The sequence below is a fragment of the Brassica oleracea genome, chromosome C9 (genome assembly GCF_000695525.1).
Source record: "Brassica oleracea var. oleracea cultivar TO1000 chromosome C9, BOL, whole genome shotgun sequence".
In the NCBI taxonomy this organism is placed as follows: domain Eukaryota; kingdom Viridiplantae; phylum Streptophyta; class Magnoliopsida; order Brassicales; family Brassicaceae; genus Brassica; species Brassica oleracea.
In genome coordinates, this window is record NC_027756.1 from 19,494,754 (window position 1) to 19,513,877 (window position 19,124).

Below are 19,124 nucleotides of genomic sequence, written 5' to 3' on the forward strand. Positions count from 1 at the left end.
TCGGTATGTCGTCGGAATAACGTTATTCCGACGACATACCGATGATTTTTTCCCTCAGTATGTCGCTGTTTTCTTGTAGTGCATCCTTGTCCGGAAAAAATATCATTTTCCTTCCATGACCCATCCGTGAAACACCATCTCCCTGGTATATTAGGTAAGACTTGTAACTCCACCTCCCTAGTTTGTATTACCCTCTCAGTTATCGATGCTTGGGCTTCTCTCCAAATCAACGATTCAGTTTCTGCCAATTTTAAAGAATCTCTTGGATCAATATCTATGCTAAAAACCTTGTTATTCGTGGCCTTCCAAATATCTATATTATGTTCTCACAAAACCGAGAAGCAGGATTTATAGCCTCCGATTTTAATCATTATTTAACATGTCTCAAATGATCTTACACACGTTCTTTTGCGTATTGTTATTACTTCTCATACACGTTTCTTACTCTTTTTCTTTTTCTTTCTAAAAAGTCTATGAAATGGATCGCGAATGTTATAGCTGTATCCATACTGAATTGAATAATGAATATTTATGAACATGTATGATACAATAAAGTCTAAACACTATATAAAACAAAACAAAAATTACGAAAGAAACAAAGTGAACCAAAGAATCTTTTTTTTTTTGGTAAAAGTGAACCAAAGAATCTTTTATAAGTTTCCAAAGGTTTTCAAATTATTTAGTTGTGCCCTGTGAATGAAGCAAAACATAGATTCTTTGTAAGAAAAGCAGCAACCCAGCTTTACAACCTGCAAGAACAAGTATTTAATTCCTTAACGAATCCCGAAAACCCAAACAGCCTTAAACAAGAAAAGCACCATCTAATCAAAACCTATATATAAATCTAAGCTCTTAATTCATTCCACAATTAAGATCTTAACTTCAAATATCTTCCTCGAAAAAAAATTTACATAGTTCTGGATTTGTCTTGTCTACGGCGACACGAAGAAAATGGCGGAACAACGAATGCAACCAGTGGCTTCTTTGCTTCTACTCCTGAATTTCTGCATGTACGCCATTGTTCTCGGAATTGGAGCATGGTCCATGAACAAAGCTATCAGCCATGGCTTCCATATTGGTATATAATATTTTTCTTGTAATAGAAAATACTGTTTCAAAACAAACAAAAATACTGTTTAAAAGATATATATACTTTTGATGATTAAGCAATAATTCTATTTAAAAATAAAATTTACGATTTTTTTTTGTCAGTAGTTGTACACCACAACAAAACTGAACAAAAAATAAAAACTTGAAATGTAACAATTTGGTAGTTAATCCAAGCTTGGTTCTGTGTTCCTGACGAACTGTGTGAATAATATTTATGTACTTCATCGATTTAGACTTTTAGTGTCTAGCTTTAAATATCAATAGTATGAATCCCTACCTCAAGTAAAGCAAGTTTCTAAATTTGCATGATAAATGAATATGTAATTTTTTTTTTCTGAAAAGATGAATATGTAATCTTTCTTAAGTATAAATCTAAACCAATCTTTTGAAAAATATTTGATGATGGTTTGAACTAAGCATCTCAAGTTTCTTTTTCCAAAAATTTAAGGTGCGGATTACAGCCTTCCCGCTCATTTCTCGCCAATATATTTTCCGATGGGTAATGCGGCCACCGGATTCTTTGTGATGTTTTCCTTAATTGCCGGAGTTGCTGGAGCTGCCTCTGTTATCACCGGTGTCAGTCATATCCAGTCATCCACTACAGCGAGTCTTCCGGCAGCTGTCTCTGCTGCCAGCATTGCTTGGTCCCTCACAGTTTTAGCCATGGGGTAAGACATAAATCAAAAAAACACTTTTGACATAACATTCACTCATTTTATTTCCTACAATTATGTACCTTTTAACACGCCAACGATAAAAAGCCAATCATAGTTTATTAATTTTTCTGTTTTTGAATGTTCTTGTGCAGATTTGGCTGCAAGGAAATTGAACTTGGAATGAGAAATGCCCGACTGGTAAGCAAATTGTCGTTGCTATAATAATCTGTATAAATATATATATATACATTTGTTATTTAAATATTTTTGACACAAAGTTTAGTTATCTAATTAAATATATTTTATCAGAAGAGTAGTTTCTTAGATAGGATAACAAAAAAAATTATTTAAATATACTTAAGTAATTAAGTTTGTGACCAAAAAATACTTCAACTAACTAAAGAGCCTTAATTTCGTTTGAATTTGTTTTTGGCAGAGGACAATGGAGGCATTTCTAATAATTCTTTCGGCAACGCAACTTATATATATTATTGCTATATATTTAACTCGAAAATAAATCCAGAGAAAAACTGATTTATTTTCTTCTTATTTATTTGTATTGTAATTTATATTTTCTTATCTAACTTGCTTATTTGAAGATGTGTATTTGTGTGGTTTGTATTATTTATTGAATTTACACTAAAATATATACTATAATTTTCAACATTAATAAAAAAAAAAGAATTAGAATTCCAGGCATGGGATGATTACAAAAATAATGTGTGCTAGAAAATTACAAAAGTAGGTAAAAACAAAAGCTTTTAAGATCATTACAAAACAAAAACGTTTTTTTTTCAATTCGCACTCATGTGAAAAGCTACAAGCGAAGCATAAGCACCACCTGATATCTCCATTAACGTTTCATGTCTCCCTCTCTCGGCGATCACACCGTCGTTCACAACCGCAATAACATCCGCGTTCTTAATCGTAGTGAGCGGGTGAGCCACCACAACCGTGGTCCGGTTCACCATCACGCGGTCAAGCGCATCCTGCACCACCCGCTCAGACTCCGCGTCTAACGCGCTTGTTGCTTCGTCAAGCAACAAAACCTTAGGATCCTTGAGAATAGTCCTAGCTATGGCGATCCTCTGTTTCTGACCACCGGATAACTGTACACCGCGTTCACCTACCGAAGTTTCGTAGCCTTGCGGTAACGTGCTTATGAAGTTATGCGCATTAGCTGCTTTGGCCGCGGTTATGATCTCTTCCTCCCTGGCTTCACCGGTTTTGCCATAAGCTATGTTTGATCTGATTGTCTCGTTGAATTAAACCGGTTCTTGACTAACCAAACCCATCTGTTGCCTCAACCAACTCAGTTTCAATATTCGAACATCAACTTGATCCAAGAGAACTTTGCCTGAATCTGGATCGTAGAATCTCTCGATTAAGCTTATCACCGTAGATTTCCCACTCCCGCTCTCTCCAACCAATGCCACGGTCTGAAAACCAAATCGTTAACCGGTTATATCAATTTGGTACAGTTAAACCGGAAATATCCTATTAACATGTTTGTTACCTGTCCAGAGGAGATAGTTAAGCATAAGTCACTAAAAATCTGAATATCTGGTCGTGTCGGATACCGGAAACTGACGTGTTGAAACTCGACATGACCGTGCACAATTGGTAACACTGTCCCCTCGTTGGAACTCGAATCGATTTTCGGTTTACTATCAAGTATCTCGAAAATAGAAGCAGCAGAGTCTTTGGCTTTGTTTCTATCAGGTGCCATAGCACTCGTTTGAGACACTGCTAATGCGGTCATAGTTAACGCAAAGAAAACCTGAAACGTTATAACCACTTAAATATTACAAACAAATCATACGTAAACCGAACCGGATAATGTCTCACTCTTTTATACCTGAAAGAATTCTCCAAACGTGGCAATCCTCTTCTGGATTAACCAGAAACCTACGTAAAAACATAAGGAATTGATGCAGTAGAGAGGCAAGAATGAGATACCGTAGCCCGAACCGCTCACTAGTCCTAACCGGACACCTTGTTTCTTTGGTGCCTCGCATTTCTGTTGGTATAGATCCATCACTTTATCCTCTGCACAGAATGATGCAACTGTTCTTATGCTGCTCACCGCATCACTGGCAACCTGACTCGCTTCTTGGTATTTTTCCTGAACCGAAGTAAACCGGATTAGACTAGGTTGACCTAGAAATTAAACAAAAACATTGTTGAATACTACTTTTTTTTTTGATCAACCATTGTTGAATACTACTAACTTTGGCGTTTGCGCTAAAACCGGCTATACACTTGGTCTGAAAGTAACCCTGAAGGACTATAATTGGTGTCATAAGAAGGATTATTATAGCTAATATCCAATTAGCCGTAAACGCTATAACCAATGCAGCGATTACAGTCGCTATATTTTGCATGATCAACGCCAAAGCGTCACCCACTATACTCTTCACTGCTGAAGCATCGGTAGACAACCTTGCTCCAATCACGCCACTGGAAAATAAAAAAAACGCAATATTAAAAAGAATTAATTTAAGATTTCTTTTCCAAAGAATTAACATAAGTAAATGATTTATTGACGACAATGACATGACTAATGTAATAATGGTTGTAATAGGTGATTTGTCCGCACTTGCGGGCTTAATAATCTTACAAATATTTGTAAATAGATATATTATAAAGTTTTTATATAAGATAAAGTTTTTTTATTTTAATAAAATATATTTTATTACGTAAAATAAATTTGAAAACATTCATATATATATATAAATATATACATGGATTTATATTTATTTTTAAAATATTACGATGTAAAGTATTTTTGGATAACATAATATATAAATTTTTTTAATTTATGGTAATTATATATTAATAAATTAATCTAATATTATTATTTATTAAGGATAATGATGATTTTAAACGCTTTAACTTTCAACGTGAGAGCAAAAAATCACTTCGTAAAAAATATATATTTTTTCGTATCTTAGCCAACTTTTGTAAAAAAATATATCAAAATGAGTGATTTTGATTGTCCTAATAAATTTATCTTAAAAGATAAATGATTTATTATATCTTATATGTTATATATACTAAAATTATAACTGATTTAATATTACTAAAACCAAATATAATGTAAACATATATATATATATATAATATTTTAATGTTATTAAATTAAATATAATATAAATTTAAGTATGATAGTATTGTTACAATTTTTTAATTATTTTGAAGATAATGATAAATTATCAGCTAAATTACTAAAAAAAATTATTAAAATTAATAATTAGCATAAAATATTACTAAATCTAATCCAATGTGTATATCCTCATATCCAACGAATGAGAAATATGTTTTCAAGAAACTTAAGTAGAATCATGATTCACTAAATAGGTTTCAAAGAAGTATTGGATTTAAGTTACAAAAAAGATGTATTGGATTTCCAAATTATTTTAAAATCATGAAGCGTTAACCTATAACTTTCTCCTACATGTGAATATGAAATTTTTTTGATGGTCATCCAATCACTTTCATTCAATTCACTGGATATATTAAAACATCAGCAAATTCCTTTTTAATGCCATCAGCAATATTCCTTTTTAATGTCTGATCTATCTTCTCGCCGGATACTATTAGAAACCAATCAATATTTCAAACATTTATAATATAATAATATAACTAACTATTAAACCTCAAGAGTTAATGAACATGTCAATTCGTATTGCAAAATCAAGGGTTTCAAAATAATCAATGAAGATCAATACATATTGCAAAATCAAAGGTTTCATTATGTCCATCAATAAGAAGAAATATGTATATATATGTATCTACTGATGCTAACATTCACCAAAACAAAAAAAAATCAAGGGTTTCATTATGTCCTTTAGCATAGTTAAACTTTTGTGATAGTTTAAAGCAAATTTCCCGTATAAACTTAACGTCAAATATTATATAATCGGCAAAGTCAAACATTATGCATTTAGTTTACAATAAATAAAATAATATCAAATATTTATATAGATGATGATTTTTAAGTTTTAAATAGTAATATAGATCGATTATTTAAACTCATGATTCAATTAAACTAATTAAAATATAACAAATAAGAAAATTATTAACTAAAATTGTTGAAAAGACAAATAAGCAAAATATCCTAAAATCATGGAAAACAAGATAAGTAAGCTAAATCACTTCTTTAAGTAATAGTATAGATTACCTAGAACTTTCTGTATTATCGAACCAACTTATCTCCTGGTGAATAACTTTATCAAAAGATAATGATCTAATGCGTTTGATAAGTCTTCCTCCAGCTATAGCGAACAGATAGTTTTGAAACGGAACCACGATCAGATCCGTTAAACCGAGCAAGACGAAGATGATAGCCCAGAAATGTGAATCTTTACGTAGTTGATCTGAAGGCTCGAAGAATATCTTGATGGTGCTAGACATAAGCAGCCCTTGGACCGGGTACACAATACCGTGAACCGCTGCAGCCAATGAACCGGCCAACAAAACTGGAATCTCTGGTTTGTTGAGGTGAGCAAGCCGTCGCAACGATACTTTCTCGCGTTTCTTGGACGCTTTGTTCTCCGTGGAAGACTTATTCTCGTGGGTTTCTTTGGTTTGGTTCAAATTAATCGGTCTCGGTAAACCAAAATCGGTTTGGTTGTGGCTAACGGATATATTCTCACGCAGCTCCAGTTCCTCCACTCCTCCTTTCTTTGATACTTCTTGTAGACTAACAAGCTGTGAATACGCTCCCTCGGGATCTGGAATCATCTCCTCGTGAGTTCCTGATTACAACTTCTGTTAATATACACTTATAAACCGATTACGTGCGTCGCACGGTACTAAATAAATCCCAAACCTTTCTCAATGATTTTGCCCTGCTGCACAACGGCGATCATGCTGGCGGTTTTAATAGTGGTAAGTCGATGAGCCACCGCGATGGTTGTCCGGGTTGACATTAGCTTAACAAGAGCGTCCTGAACTGTTCGTTCTGATTCCGCATCTAAAGCACTTGTTGCTTCATCAAGAAGCAAGATTTTAGGGTTTTTCAATATGGCCCTAGCAATCGCGAGCCTCTGCTTCTGTCCACCAGATAATTGTGTCCCGTGATCTCCTACCATTGTGTCCAAACCCTGAAAAATATAGAGAATTAAGAAATGTAAACTCGATTTATTGGTCAAAATCGTTACACCTAAAGTTGAAGTACCTGCGGCAGTTTGTCGACAAACCTAGTAGCATTAGCCAGCTTAACCGCGGTTCTAATTTCTTCATCTTCTTTCCCATAAACAATGTTCTCCCTGATTGTGGTTGCGAAAAGTATAGGCTCTTGGCTTACTAAACCAATCTTGCTTCTGATCCATCTTAACTGAAGCTTCTTTAAAGCAATTCCATCAATTAAAACTTCTCCTGATTCCGGATCATAGAACCTCTCAATCAGACTGATCACTGTTGATTTTCCGCTTCCACTCTGCCCCACCAAAGCCACGGTGGTGCCATTTGGTACAACCAACGAAAATCCAGCAAAGATCTGCACGTCAGGTCTTGCTGGATATCGAAAATACACGTCTTTTAGCTTAATGTCTCCTTTAATCTCGTCCAAAACCTTACCAGTCATGCTATAAGCATATCTATCTTTGGTTTTGTTTTATAGTCTCAAACATTTTGTAGGCTGCGGCTTGTCCAGCCGCGAAAGCGTTAAGAGAAGGTAATGTCTGCCCCAACGACCTGAGAATGTGTAAGAAAATTAAGATTTTCAGTATCACAAAAAAAAATTATGAGAACATGTAATCGTTATACTCACATTCCTCCACCCAAACTTGCGAAAATCACGTTCATGACTTGACCTCCAGTATATCCTTTCTCCATTATCAGCCAAGCACCGTACCAAATGGCAATACCATATGTACAATAACTTACAACCATCATTATTCCAAGGCCTAGACCCGAGAAGAGCCCTTGTTGAACCATAGATTTATAGGCAATCTCGAGCTTCTTCTCATATTTTTGGGTTGCTTGTTTCTCTCTGGTGAATGCCACGACCTGACAAAACATCAAAAATTTGTGATATGAATCTATGTGATTATCTAGAAAAAAAAAGAATTTCGGACTGCGCGAGAACTTACTGTTCTAATCGACCCAACAGCTTGTTCTATTACATTTCCAGCTTCCGCATAAGCGTGTAGGCCACGACCAGCCATTTTGGACATGATCAAGGCCATTGCACCACCAGTGGCCACGATCAATGGAATGCATGGAATAGGAGCTACTGTGAGGCGTCTGCCAATTATACAAGCGACTGTGAATCCACCAAGAATGTTGATATTAACTGTACAAATTTCCCAACCTGAAAATTTTGAAATCATAGCAAAAAAAAAAAGAATATTCACTAACTTGTATCGCAAGAAACAGCCGATATATAAAAAAATTATCGAAACCTTTTCTCCCATGGAGTCTTGAATAAGAATGGTGTCCCCGGACATTCTGCCGATGACTTCACCGGTGCTTGTCTCGGTGTCAAAAAAGCCAATATCTTGTCTTAATATTGTTTTGAGGTATAGCACTCGAATTCTGGCGGACTGACGCTCCCCAGTTACCATCCAACATGAGACCTCTGCGAAAGAACGAAAAGCCTTTGTGAACAAGTTAGGTCGAGCTAAATGTGAAGAAGGAAAACAGAGTTTCGGCTTATGCAGGAAAGACACAACGCACGCGTAGACTGCAAGGTAAAGAAACTTCAAAGCAACCTGAGATTAATTAATTGAGATCATTCTATATTAACAGCAAGCAATTGAGATTTAAATTTACAATTCGTGCATATGAGAAAAATCAAATTTTAGTTTTCCATTTTGTACTCAAGACGCAAATGAGGAAGTAAATTTTCATTTCAATTCAAGAAAGTAGAAAAGAGGAACAAAGTAAAACGAAACTATGAATTGTTTCCAGTTGTCGCACAAAAAAAAAATTGTTTCCAGTTAATAATAATCACATTAAAGAACTATTGAACCATTTCATGCATATGCACCAAATTTTATAAGGTATATGCACCAAATTTTATATTTCTGTGAAGAAAATTTAAAATAGTGTAAAATTGAGAAAAAAAGAAAAGAATCTTATATATTAAAATAGAAGTCACAACCTTGATTCATGTGTGATTTTTTAAAAATTGGACCTAATGGACCTATTCCTAGAAAATCATGTTACATTTAATATGTAATCTTATCATTTTAATTTTGGGACTACAAGAAATGTTTATTGGGCTATTAATAATTGGATTTAAACAATAGATGATCCATTGGACTTATAGATAATATAAATTAAATAGATATAATTTAATGTTGCAATACTATACCTCTATATGCTAAATATTTAAATATTTGTAGATGTTAACTTTTAAAATTATATAAAAAAAAAATTAAATAACAAAAATCATATTATCTAACAATGATTAATCTTTACTACCTTAAACCAATGAAACAAATTTTAAACTATATAGTTTATTTTAAAAATTAAACAAAAACTAAATATTTAATTATTTACTCGATAATATAAATCTATGAAGCGAAAAGTTTAATTTTTTTAAAACTTTCTAAATTTATGAAATGTTACAATATCTTTGAATATGACAATAAAACAATATTTTATTAATCTTTATATATATAGTTATGATTGTAATAATGAAATAATAACCGAAAATATATATATAGAAGAAGATACAAATACATGTGAAAGTTTGAAATAATCTATTCAATGAAAAAAATATACAGTAAACTTATTATGTTTTAAAAATTTATAGACACATATATTATAATAAATTCCAATTTAGAATTGAAAACAAAATATTTATATAAAAATAAATGAAAACAAAAACCTGCGCGGTTACGCAGGTCGAAATCTAGTATCTCTTTACAATTTAAGAATTAAAGATCAAAGTAGAAGAAAAACATTTGGTCAATAAACCTTGGTCAATCTGACGATTTATGTAATAAACGTAACATATAAAGTCTTTTGGATTTTTCCCCTTTAAGATTATAAAACCAAAAAATACATCTAAATATTATAACAATAATAATAATCTTAACCAGACATCAATTTTTTTTACAAAAATAAAAAAATCAGTTTTGTTGTGAAGGACAACTCCTTTCATTTTAAATTTATGTTATGCTGTTTCCTCTTTTCTGTGTAAAAGGACCAGCTAAAACTACAATTAGGAAAAATCAAAATCCATACAGTGAAATCCTCAAAAACCCTTGAACTGATATCAGTAATAACAACTACAAAATGTCATAAATCATTTGAGATCCTAACCTTGGAGACTTCTTTAACCATGTGATCATGATCAGAGAAGCCAAAGACGTTAATGATTTTGCCTATGAGTACTGACGTTATCGGCTGAGCTAGGCCGTTGGCCATGGCGGAGATAGTCCCAACCGCCATTAAAATGATGTCGTATCGATCTGCAAACCTGAAAAGCTTGTAAAACGCTACTTTCTGATTGCCTCCGTCTCCATTCGTGATCCTCTTCGCTTTCTCCTCCATTGGTTTCTTGCGGGGGGTAAAAAAAAGAGAATTTAACCCAAAAGAAAAACTATTGGAATTATACGAGTCAGATGTCACTCTTTGGACTTTATAAACTCGGTTCATCTGGCCGGTTACAATGAGTGAGAGCAAAAGGAACAAAATTCAACATTGCCTTCTCAAGGTACTTTGTCCATTTAAGTTGTATTTATTCAAATGCTTTTGAATCCTTTGGACTTTGGTAGTCCTTATAATTTATTCTATCCTTTTTTGCATGATCTACTTTTTCGTTTTATTTTACAAGGCATGATCTAACTCCTTATAATGAATTGTCTCATATGTACATTACGACTGCCATTTTTTTTTTTTGAACTTTAACTACGACTGCCATTATTACATGGTAAATCTACCTTCCTTTGAAAATCATGCATTAGACCTTGGGCTAAATCTCATCAAAAACGGGTTATAGACTTATAGTTTCTTTTGCTTTAGGCAGCCCAATACATATGATCTAGTAAATGATGACCGCTAATCCCAACTGAAAGAAAAAGCTAAAAGGTATAGTTACGCCAGCTTTAAACAAAGAAATGAAGGCCTGAGGAGACCGATGGATTGGAGAACATATACCCAGCTAACAGAGTTAGAATAATTTGCACGATCTTTTTTTTGTCAACAATAATTTGCACTATCTATTGTGGGCATTATTGGTTTTGGTACTGATGCTTTGTATGAAATGAGTTACATGTACCCAGTCAACTGTTATATGTATCGTTCATATGTTGCTTTATAAAACAATCGTTAACATGCTAGATTAGTTTAAAAAAATCCATACATACATCTAACAAATGCGTTATATACTTATACCATACTGGCAATATTGTTATACAACATAGTCATCGCTAAAATATTTTCATTCTTTGAAAAAAAAATTTGGGAATATCCCAAACCTATAAAAAGACCTAAACTAATTTTCAGAGGAACGTTGCGGTCCACGAACGGTTTCACACTCCAAATTTTCAAATGAAACCTAAAACATGGTTTCATGTCCATGTGGTTAATTACAAATTTAAGCGTAGTGGGATGCTTTCAAACAGCCTCCAGACTTGCAGCCCATCATATGATCCAACAAGAAGTCTTAATGAGCATGTAACTAGGGTTTCTTAACTATGTATATGTCCTTAGATGTGTTGATGAATGTAACCTTGGCTGCCATAATTGAAGCCTCTTTCAATCTCATTTATAAATCAAATACAATTTTGTTTATCTTGGTGACAAACTTAAAGCTCTTTCCTTTAGTTTCTTTGTTTATGAATAAAGCTTTACAAGCTATTTCTATCTTTCAGTAAAGCTCTTATGAGCTCAATCTTTCTAGTTACATAAATGTTATCATGGTATTAGAGCTTCAGTCGGTTCATGGGTATTATTCCTCTTTCAGAACTTCTGCTAAACTTATCAAGTCAGCTTCGTTGCCACTTTCAATGGAGTTTGGTTCCTGAACTCGAAATCCAAAGAAAGGAGGAGATTTTTTTTCCGTTTTTCAAGCTCTCCTTCCTCACATACGGTTCATGGGATTGTTCTGTTCATCTTCAAGCCTTAGTTTACTCTGTCTGAGCAACTCCAGTCCTGTTTTTGAAGTCTTTTTGGCAGTGACGAAGTCAGAGAAGAGACACGCTTTGGTAAAGAAAAGTTGGTGTATTGGTGAGGCTGGCCAAGCTGTTTGAAGAGGATAATGACTTTTCAAACAGAACTAGTGGTTTCTCCAAGTTACATGTCATGTTTCTTCTCATGATGGATAGGAAATAGAGAGTTCAGGTTTAGGCTGTTGTAGGATGGATTTCTCTTTGGTTGTGAAATAGCTTAGTCCAATTAGGAGGATAACAAAAAAATCCCCAATTTGTTGTGAGACAAATAGGTCAAAAGAACCTGAAGATGTTCTCATACTTATGTCGACTCTCCAAGCTGAATAGTCATCTACCTACTTTCTATAGACCTTCAACTACTTATGCTCCTTTCAAAGCCAGCTCTATCTGCATCTTCAAAGTTAGATCATCTGCTTGATTCACCACCAGATGCCAAGTTTACGGGAGGAAATTGAAGCCCACACTGAAGCCCATCTTATGATACAACAAAAAGTCTTAATGAGCATGTAACTAGGGTTTCTTAGCTATATATATGTCGTTAGATGTGTTGATGAATGTAACTTTGGCTGCCATATTTGCAGCCTCTTTCAATCTCATTTTATGAATCAATTACAATCTTGTTTATCTTGGTGACAAATTTAAAGTTCTTTCCTTTAATTTCTTTGTTTAAGAATAAAGCTTTATAAGCTATTTCTATCTTTCAATAAAGCTCTTATGAACTCATTTTTTCTAGTTTCATAAATGTAATCATAGACTACCACCTCGTGATTTTTAAAGTCATTTTTTATACATCAATATTTAAGCCTCGCAAAATAAAATGTGTGAATAAGAATGATCATGCAGCTCTACGGTAAACAAAATGCTATGAATTGTAGGGAAAATATGTTTACACCTTTATGGGCATACTTAGCATCGCCAAAAGACATTTTATAACTTTAATTTTTTTTGCATTTTAGTCATTACAATTATATATCACATTTATGATTCTTAAATATTTTGTCGTTTTAATCCTTATAAAATCCACACTCACAAATGTTTCAAATTTGTTTTTATAAATTTAACTTCTACACATAAAATTAAATAAAACTTTAAAAGATTTAAAATATTTTAAAACTGGATTTACACAACAACAATATTACAAAAAAAACTTATCAAATTCACTAATTGATCATATATGAGAGTATTATGAAAATAGTTTTATGGAATAGTGTGATATTTTATTTGTAATTTAGTATTAGTTATGTAGTACTCGCAAACTTGAAAATGAAATATCTTTTTGAGATGTTCTTACAATATCAAAGTAGCACAAATGAGAGAGAAGAGAGATATTGCAAAGTTAAATTTATGTTCTAGATTTCTTAAATAAGATATGATACAACAAAATAGTGTCTCATTTGTAAGATAAACTTGAATTATATTATATGGTTGTATAATATAATATAAATTTAAAACTTAGTTTATGCAATATATTATAAAATTTATAAAAATATATATCTGTTTTATTTTATTTTTAAATGCTTTATGTAAGAAATATATATATTTATATATAAAATATAAAACTGGATAATTTTTTTGATTATAATTAACGAAAAATATATTTTTATGATAAACAAAAATACTACTACACATATGTAGATACAGAGATGTAGTGACCATTAATATATACTAGATCCGTTCCACTAATATAGATATTTTAGAAAAATAATTTGGTTCATATAAAACATGTTTACGTTTTGTAGAGGAAAATTTTAAAATTCAAAAAGAAATTGAATTTATTGAATTACTATTGATTAAAAGTTATTAAAAATTGTATTATAAAAATAACATTTATAATAATGATCTAATGTGTTCTATTAATATCTGTTAAAACACTAAAAATATATATGTTTAAAGAATGAAATATCTTACACGATATATTTTACCCACTTAGTATATTTTTAAATAATATAATTACAAAAGATACATTTATAATAGTGTTATAAGATAAACATTGAAAAGTCAATGATTATCCACTTCACCGACTTCATTAGACCGACTTTTTATATTTTATATTTTCCCAAGTGCTATAAATAGTAGTGAAAGTTCAAAAAAGAAGTATGAATAGTAACATTTCACTTTATACTACTGTCTCTCCCTCACATTTTATTACAAGAAACAAATAGAAAATATATTAGTCTCTTTCAAATAAAATAATAAATACACAACTTCCTCTCTGCTCTTACGTTTCCAAACAACGAGAAAATATAAAGTGGTCTCATTCACCATCTCTCTATTTTGTCAATATCATCCTTAAGCAAATATAATAAATAGAAAATATCAGTTCAGACTCACCTAGTTATTCACAACACGTTATCAGAACAAGCTCTATATACTAGTGAGATTTATCAATCGGAAAATTCTTATACCAATCGAGGTAATGTTTAAATTTATGTCTTTAATTTAATTTATTCAAATTTTATTATTATTCCGGAGTAAGAGGCTAGACCTTCTCCGTTTATTTTTTGGGATGATAGGCGCTGCATTTCCCGACTGATCGTTATGGTAGACTATGCCTTTACGATCAGAGAAGCACGTGGTAGACTTTGCCTCCGTGAAAAAAAAAGAAAAGCTCAAAAATTGCAGACTAAGTCTCTTCGGACCTTGAATAAAAAGAAAACGTTAATATGGTAGACTATGTCTCCTCAAACCTTGATAAAATGATCAATATGGTAGTCTATGACTTTTCGGATCATGTAGTAGGCTAAACCTCCCGATTTAATTATGCTATTTAAATTTCTGAAATTTAATTTATGCATTTACTTTTTGCTTTTATTTTATGCCTTTAATTTCTGCATTTAAATTCTCATCTTTACTATATTTATATATTATTCTATGAATATAGTTATCATGTCTAATTTGACAAAGCTCGAAATAAATGCCCTGTATATTACCGAATGTTGCATCATCCAGTTATGATAATTGGAGAGGACGAGGTCGTGGACATGGTGGAAACCGTTATCATGGTCGTGGAAGAGGACGAGGAAGAAGATTATGTCCTTGTGATGAAAGAAATAATACAAACTTCCACGAAAATGAAAGGAATGAAAGGGGCCGGGATGATAAGAGGCAAATAGAAAAGGTTTGCTACAAATACGGCATGAAAGTTCATTGGGTATGTGGTTGTCGTAGCCAAAACAGTTAGCTGATCTGTATAGAGAATCCCAAAAGGAAAAAGAAAAAGGAAGAGGTAAAACAAACTTCATCTCTGGTGAATGTGGGAACCGAAATTCGCATCGTCGATTTCCGTTTAAATAAGGAAAGTAGGAGAACCCTAATTTCCCAGAGGTCTCGGATATCTGCTAATACTACACGACAAGCAATCAGAACACGAAATAAAGACGATAAAAGATAAGAAATCGAAAAGAGAGCAAAGTAGATCTTATTCCGAATTCGCGTTTGAGCGTTACAACAAGGTAAGAGTCTGGGCTACGAGAGCTGTCGGCGAGATTCCTAGTTCTAAACCCCTAAAGCTACTAAACCTAATTGAGTCGCAGCTCGATTAACAAAAGTGGAAAATTGCCTAAATTGCTCTAAGTGCTAAATTTGTTGTGTATCGCGAATCCCCTTTGCCTTTCACCTAGGACTCCTTATATACTTGCTCCTAGGTCGGTTTGTGCCTTTCCCTTTCTGCCCTTAAGCTGTCATAGCTCAAAAATGGAGATATTCCAATTTTCCCGATCTTCGTGATTATCTTTGGAAACTTGACATTTATTTTGCCTTACGAACCAAGCATAAACCATCATAAGGCTTATGGGTTTTCAGTTAAGAAATCGTAAGTGGGCTTCGAGTTGCGGTTTAGGTCTTTTTGGGCCGTCTTTGACGCGAAACGTTTATTACGGTTTCTTCGATAAAAACAAACTTCCCGCGGTTTTTATCATAAAGTTTGACTGATGACTTCGAGTGATGAGAAACAAAGAATGGTTTAGCCATGGCCTACGAGAGCTAGCATTAAATAGTAGACGAGAATGCATGGATTCGTGTCGTATCGACGTTTTGGGAAAATTTGGTCTCTACGTAGCGACCGAGCTTGGCTTGTGCGTGGTCCGATGGCCATACTTGAGCTTGTCTGTGGCCGATTTGGATATGTGTCTGTTGCCTTCGGACAATTGGTATTTAGTGGTTCGATTGAGATTAGAACGAGATTGTACCGCAAGGCTCTTTGTAAAGATTCTTCTTACGAAGAAAAACTTTCGTAAAAAAAAATGTTCACGCTGATTTTTACGGAGATTTGGACATTAACTTCGTTGTATCCGTTTTTGACCTCAACAATGAACCCGAGCCATCCTTTCATGGGTTAAATGATGATACTCATCTCGACGTATCAGACTTTCTGATTGAGCCAGAGAGTATCGATGAGTGATATAGATCGATGTGATGTAAGTTTACTGTATTATGCTATCTATATGTTTTGTTGTAAGATATATGATATGTTTCATGTTTAATAATATATATTTTATATTCAGAAAAATGCCAAACTTTGAGACTATGGATGGAGATATTTGTTTTGCAGATAGTGCAACAAATCACACGATAATTAAAGATAAGAAATATTTCTCCAATCTCAAAATGAAAGATTACACTGGAAGCATAAGTACAATATCTGGTAATGCAAAGATTATTATGAGCTCTGGAAGAGTGAAATTTTAATGCCAGATGGAACGATATTTGAAATAAGTGATGCAATGTATTCCTCGAGTCTCATAGAAACTTATTAAGTTTTAAGGATATCCGAAGAAATGGATATCATATTGAGACTATGAGTAAAGATGGCATTGAATTTCTTTGCATTAAGTCCGAGAGTAAACATATATTGGAAGAGTTAAGAATGTTATCCTCTGGACTATATTGTACGAAATAAACATGACTGAGTCCTATGTCGTGGTAAACATGAAGTTTACTGATACATTTAAAATCTGGCATGAAAGGCTAGGACATCCTGGTTCAATCATGATTAGAAAGATTGTGCAAAATTCGAATGGCGATCCGTTGAAAAACGGAAGAATTTTGCAAACGGGCGAGTTTACATGTAATGGATGTTCTCAAGGAAAACTTATAACTCAGCCATCACCAGCAAAAGTAGGCAATGAATCACCAATGTTTTTAGGAATAATACATGGTGATATGTGTGGGCGGAACTACCCACCGTGCGGGCCATTAAAGTATTTCATGGTATTGATTGACACATCTAGTAGATGGTCAAGTATGTGTCTTTTGACGACACGAAATACAGCTTTCACAAAGTTCATTGCCCATATAATAAAGCTGAGCAGAGTATGCCATTAAGAAAGTAAGGTTTGTTAATGCTGGTGAATTTATATCGCAAGCCTTTGATGATTATTGTATGTCAAATGGGGATTGATGTAGAGCATCCAGTTCCCCATGTGCATACACAAAATGGCATGGCCGAGTCATTGATAAAACGGTTGCAGTTGATTGCAAGACCGTTAGTTTTGAGAATAAAGCTCCCAATTTATGTATGGGGTCATGCTATATTGCATGCGGCTGCACTGATTCGGTTAAGACCGAGTGCATATCATAAGTACTCCCCATTACAATTGGCATCTGCGCAAGAGCAAGTTGTATCCCATCTTCGTGTCTTTGGGTGTGCGGTCTATGTTATGATAGCTCCGCCACAAAGAAAAAAAATGAGCCCACAAAGGAGATTGGGAATATATGTGGGTTATATGTCACCAAGTATAATAAGATATCTGAAACCGGTAACTCGTGATATGTTTACGGCACGGTTTTCCGATTGCCATTTTAATGAAGATGAATTTCTAGTGTTATGGGGAGGAATTAGAGAAATTCCTAAAGAGATTACATGGTGTACACCGTCGTTGTTACACCTTGGTCCCCTACGAATCAAAGAGAGCTGGAAGTTCAAAAAATTGTGTACTTGCATAATTTGGTAAACCAATTACCAGATGCGTTCACAGATACAAAAGGGGTGACGAAGTCATATATACCCGCTGAAAATGTTCCATCAAGAGTTGATGTTCCTAAAGAACAAAATGAATGAACCTAGGGTTCAGTTAAAGAGAGGGGGGCTAGCGGGTTCTAAAGATAAAAATTCCCGGAAGAGAAAAAAATGGATGAGCAAAAAAGTAAGGTTCCAGAAGAACCTGATATTAAAAGATGTCAGAAAGAAAACGTAAATGGAAAGGTTCCAGAAGAACCTGTTACTGAAAAATGTCTGAAAGAGGGCATAAATAAAGATGATGCAGATGACGAAAAGGGAACATAAGAGTATGAGATTTCCATCAACTACGCCCAAGATGAAACGTTATGGATCAGAAATAGGATAAAAGATGTTGATGGAATGTTCTCATTTTCTGTGTCCAAAGAGATCGATCATAAAAATGATGATCCCGATCCAAGATCCATTTTGGAATGTCATAAAAGACATGATTGGGAGGAGTGGAAGAAGACCATTCAAATTGAATTACTCTCCATGAATAAAAGAAATGTCTTTTGACCTATAGTCATAACACCTGAGAATGTAAATCTGGTTGGGTACAAGTGTGTATTCGTGAGAAAAGTAAATGAGAAAAATGAAGTAGCACGATATAAAGCCCGATTAGTTTCCCAAGGCTTTTCTCAGAGACCGGGAATTGATTTTGAGGAAACGTATTCCCCGGTAATGGATGCAATTACGTTTATATTTTTGATGAGCCTAATGGCATCTAAAAATCTTTAAATGCATCTCATGGACATTGTGACTGCATATTTGATATCGAAATATATACGAAACTCTCTAAGGGATTGAAAATGCCCGGAGCATTGAAAGAAAAATCTAGGGATATTTTTTTGGCCAAGTTACAGCGATCACTTTACAGATTAAAGCAATCCGGGCGCATGTCGCTTAAGTGAATATCTTTTGAGTAAAAGATATGTGAATAATGCGATATGTCCATGCATTTTTATTAAGAAATCGTCATCTGGCTTTGTGATCATTGTTGCATATGTAGATGACCTGAATATATTTGGGACTCAAAAAGAGGTTGACGATGCTCGAACTCATATGAAAGAGGAGTTCGAAATGAAAGATCTCGGCAAGACAAAGTTTTGTCTTGGGCTCCAGATAGAGAATCTCCGAGAAAGAATATTTGTGCATCAATCAAACTATACGAAAAGGTTATTGAAACGATTTTATATGGATAAAGCGACTCCTTTGAGTACTCCAATGGTA

General features: G+C 33.6%; 2 protein-coding genes across 2 annotated transcripts; one reads left to right on the plus strand and one right to left on the minus strand.

Moving 5' to 3' along the window:
• Positions 1-797: 797 nt before the first annotated feature.
• LOC106312980 lies at positions 798-2,393 on the plus strand. Its single transcript, XM_013750694.1, has 4 exons — positions 798-1,078; positions 1,559-1,778; positions 1,919-1,964; positions 2,203-2,393. Exons 1-4 carry the CDS (start codon positions 952-954, stop codon positions 2,281-2,283), a joined length of 474 nt encoding a protein of 157 aa, XP_013606148.1. The 5' UTR covers positions 798-951; the 3' UTR covers positions 2,284-2,393.
• Positions 2,394-2,515: 122 nt separating this feature from the next.
• Positions 2,516-10,392, minus strand: LOC106312981 (ABC transporter B family member 7-like). Its single transcript, XM_013750695.1, is given in 15 exon segments — positions 2,516-3,205; positions 3,283-3,546; positions 3,625-3,891; positions 3,998-4,226; positions 5,950-6,526; positions 6,601-6,874; positions 6,949-7,365; positions 7,368-7,384; positions 7,387-7,466; positions 7,543-7,781; positions 7,865-8,052; positions 8,055-8,085; positions 8,177-8,352; positions 8,431-8,485; positions 10,047-10,392. Coding segments are annotated over 15 exon segments (3,795 nt in total). The 5' UTR covers positions 10,383-10,392; the 3' UTR covers positions 2,516-2,560.
• Between the last annotated feature and the right edge of the window lie 8,732 nt (positions 10,393-19,124).

Bases quoted from the DNA above. Each gene is read 5' to 3' on its own strand.
- LOC106312980 (XM_013750694.1), top strand. From the start codon at position 952: ATGGCGGAACAACGAATGCAACCAGTGGCTTCTTTGCTTCTACTCCTG. The intron at 1,079-1,558 runs GTATATAATATT...CAAAAATTTAAG, and splicing joins CAGCCATGGCTTCCATATTG to GTGCGGATTACAGCCTTCCC. The intron at 1,965-2,202 runs GTAAGCAAATTG...TGTTTTTGGCAG, and splicing joins GAATGAGAAATGCCCGACTG to AGGACAATGGAGGCATTTCT.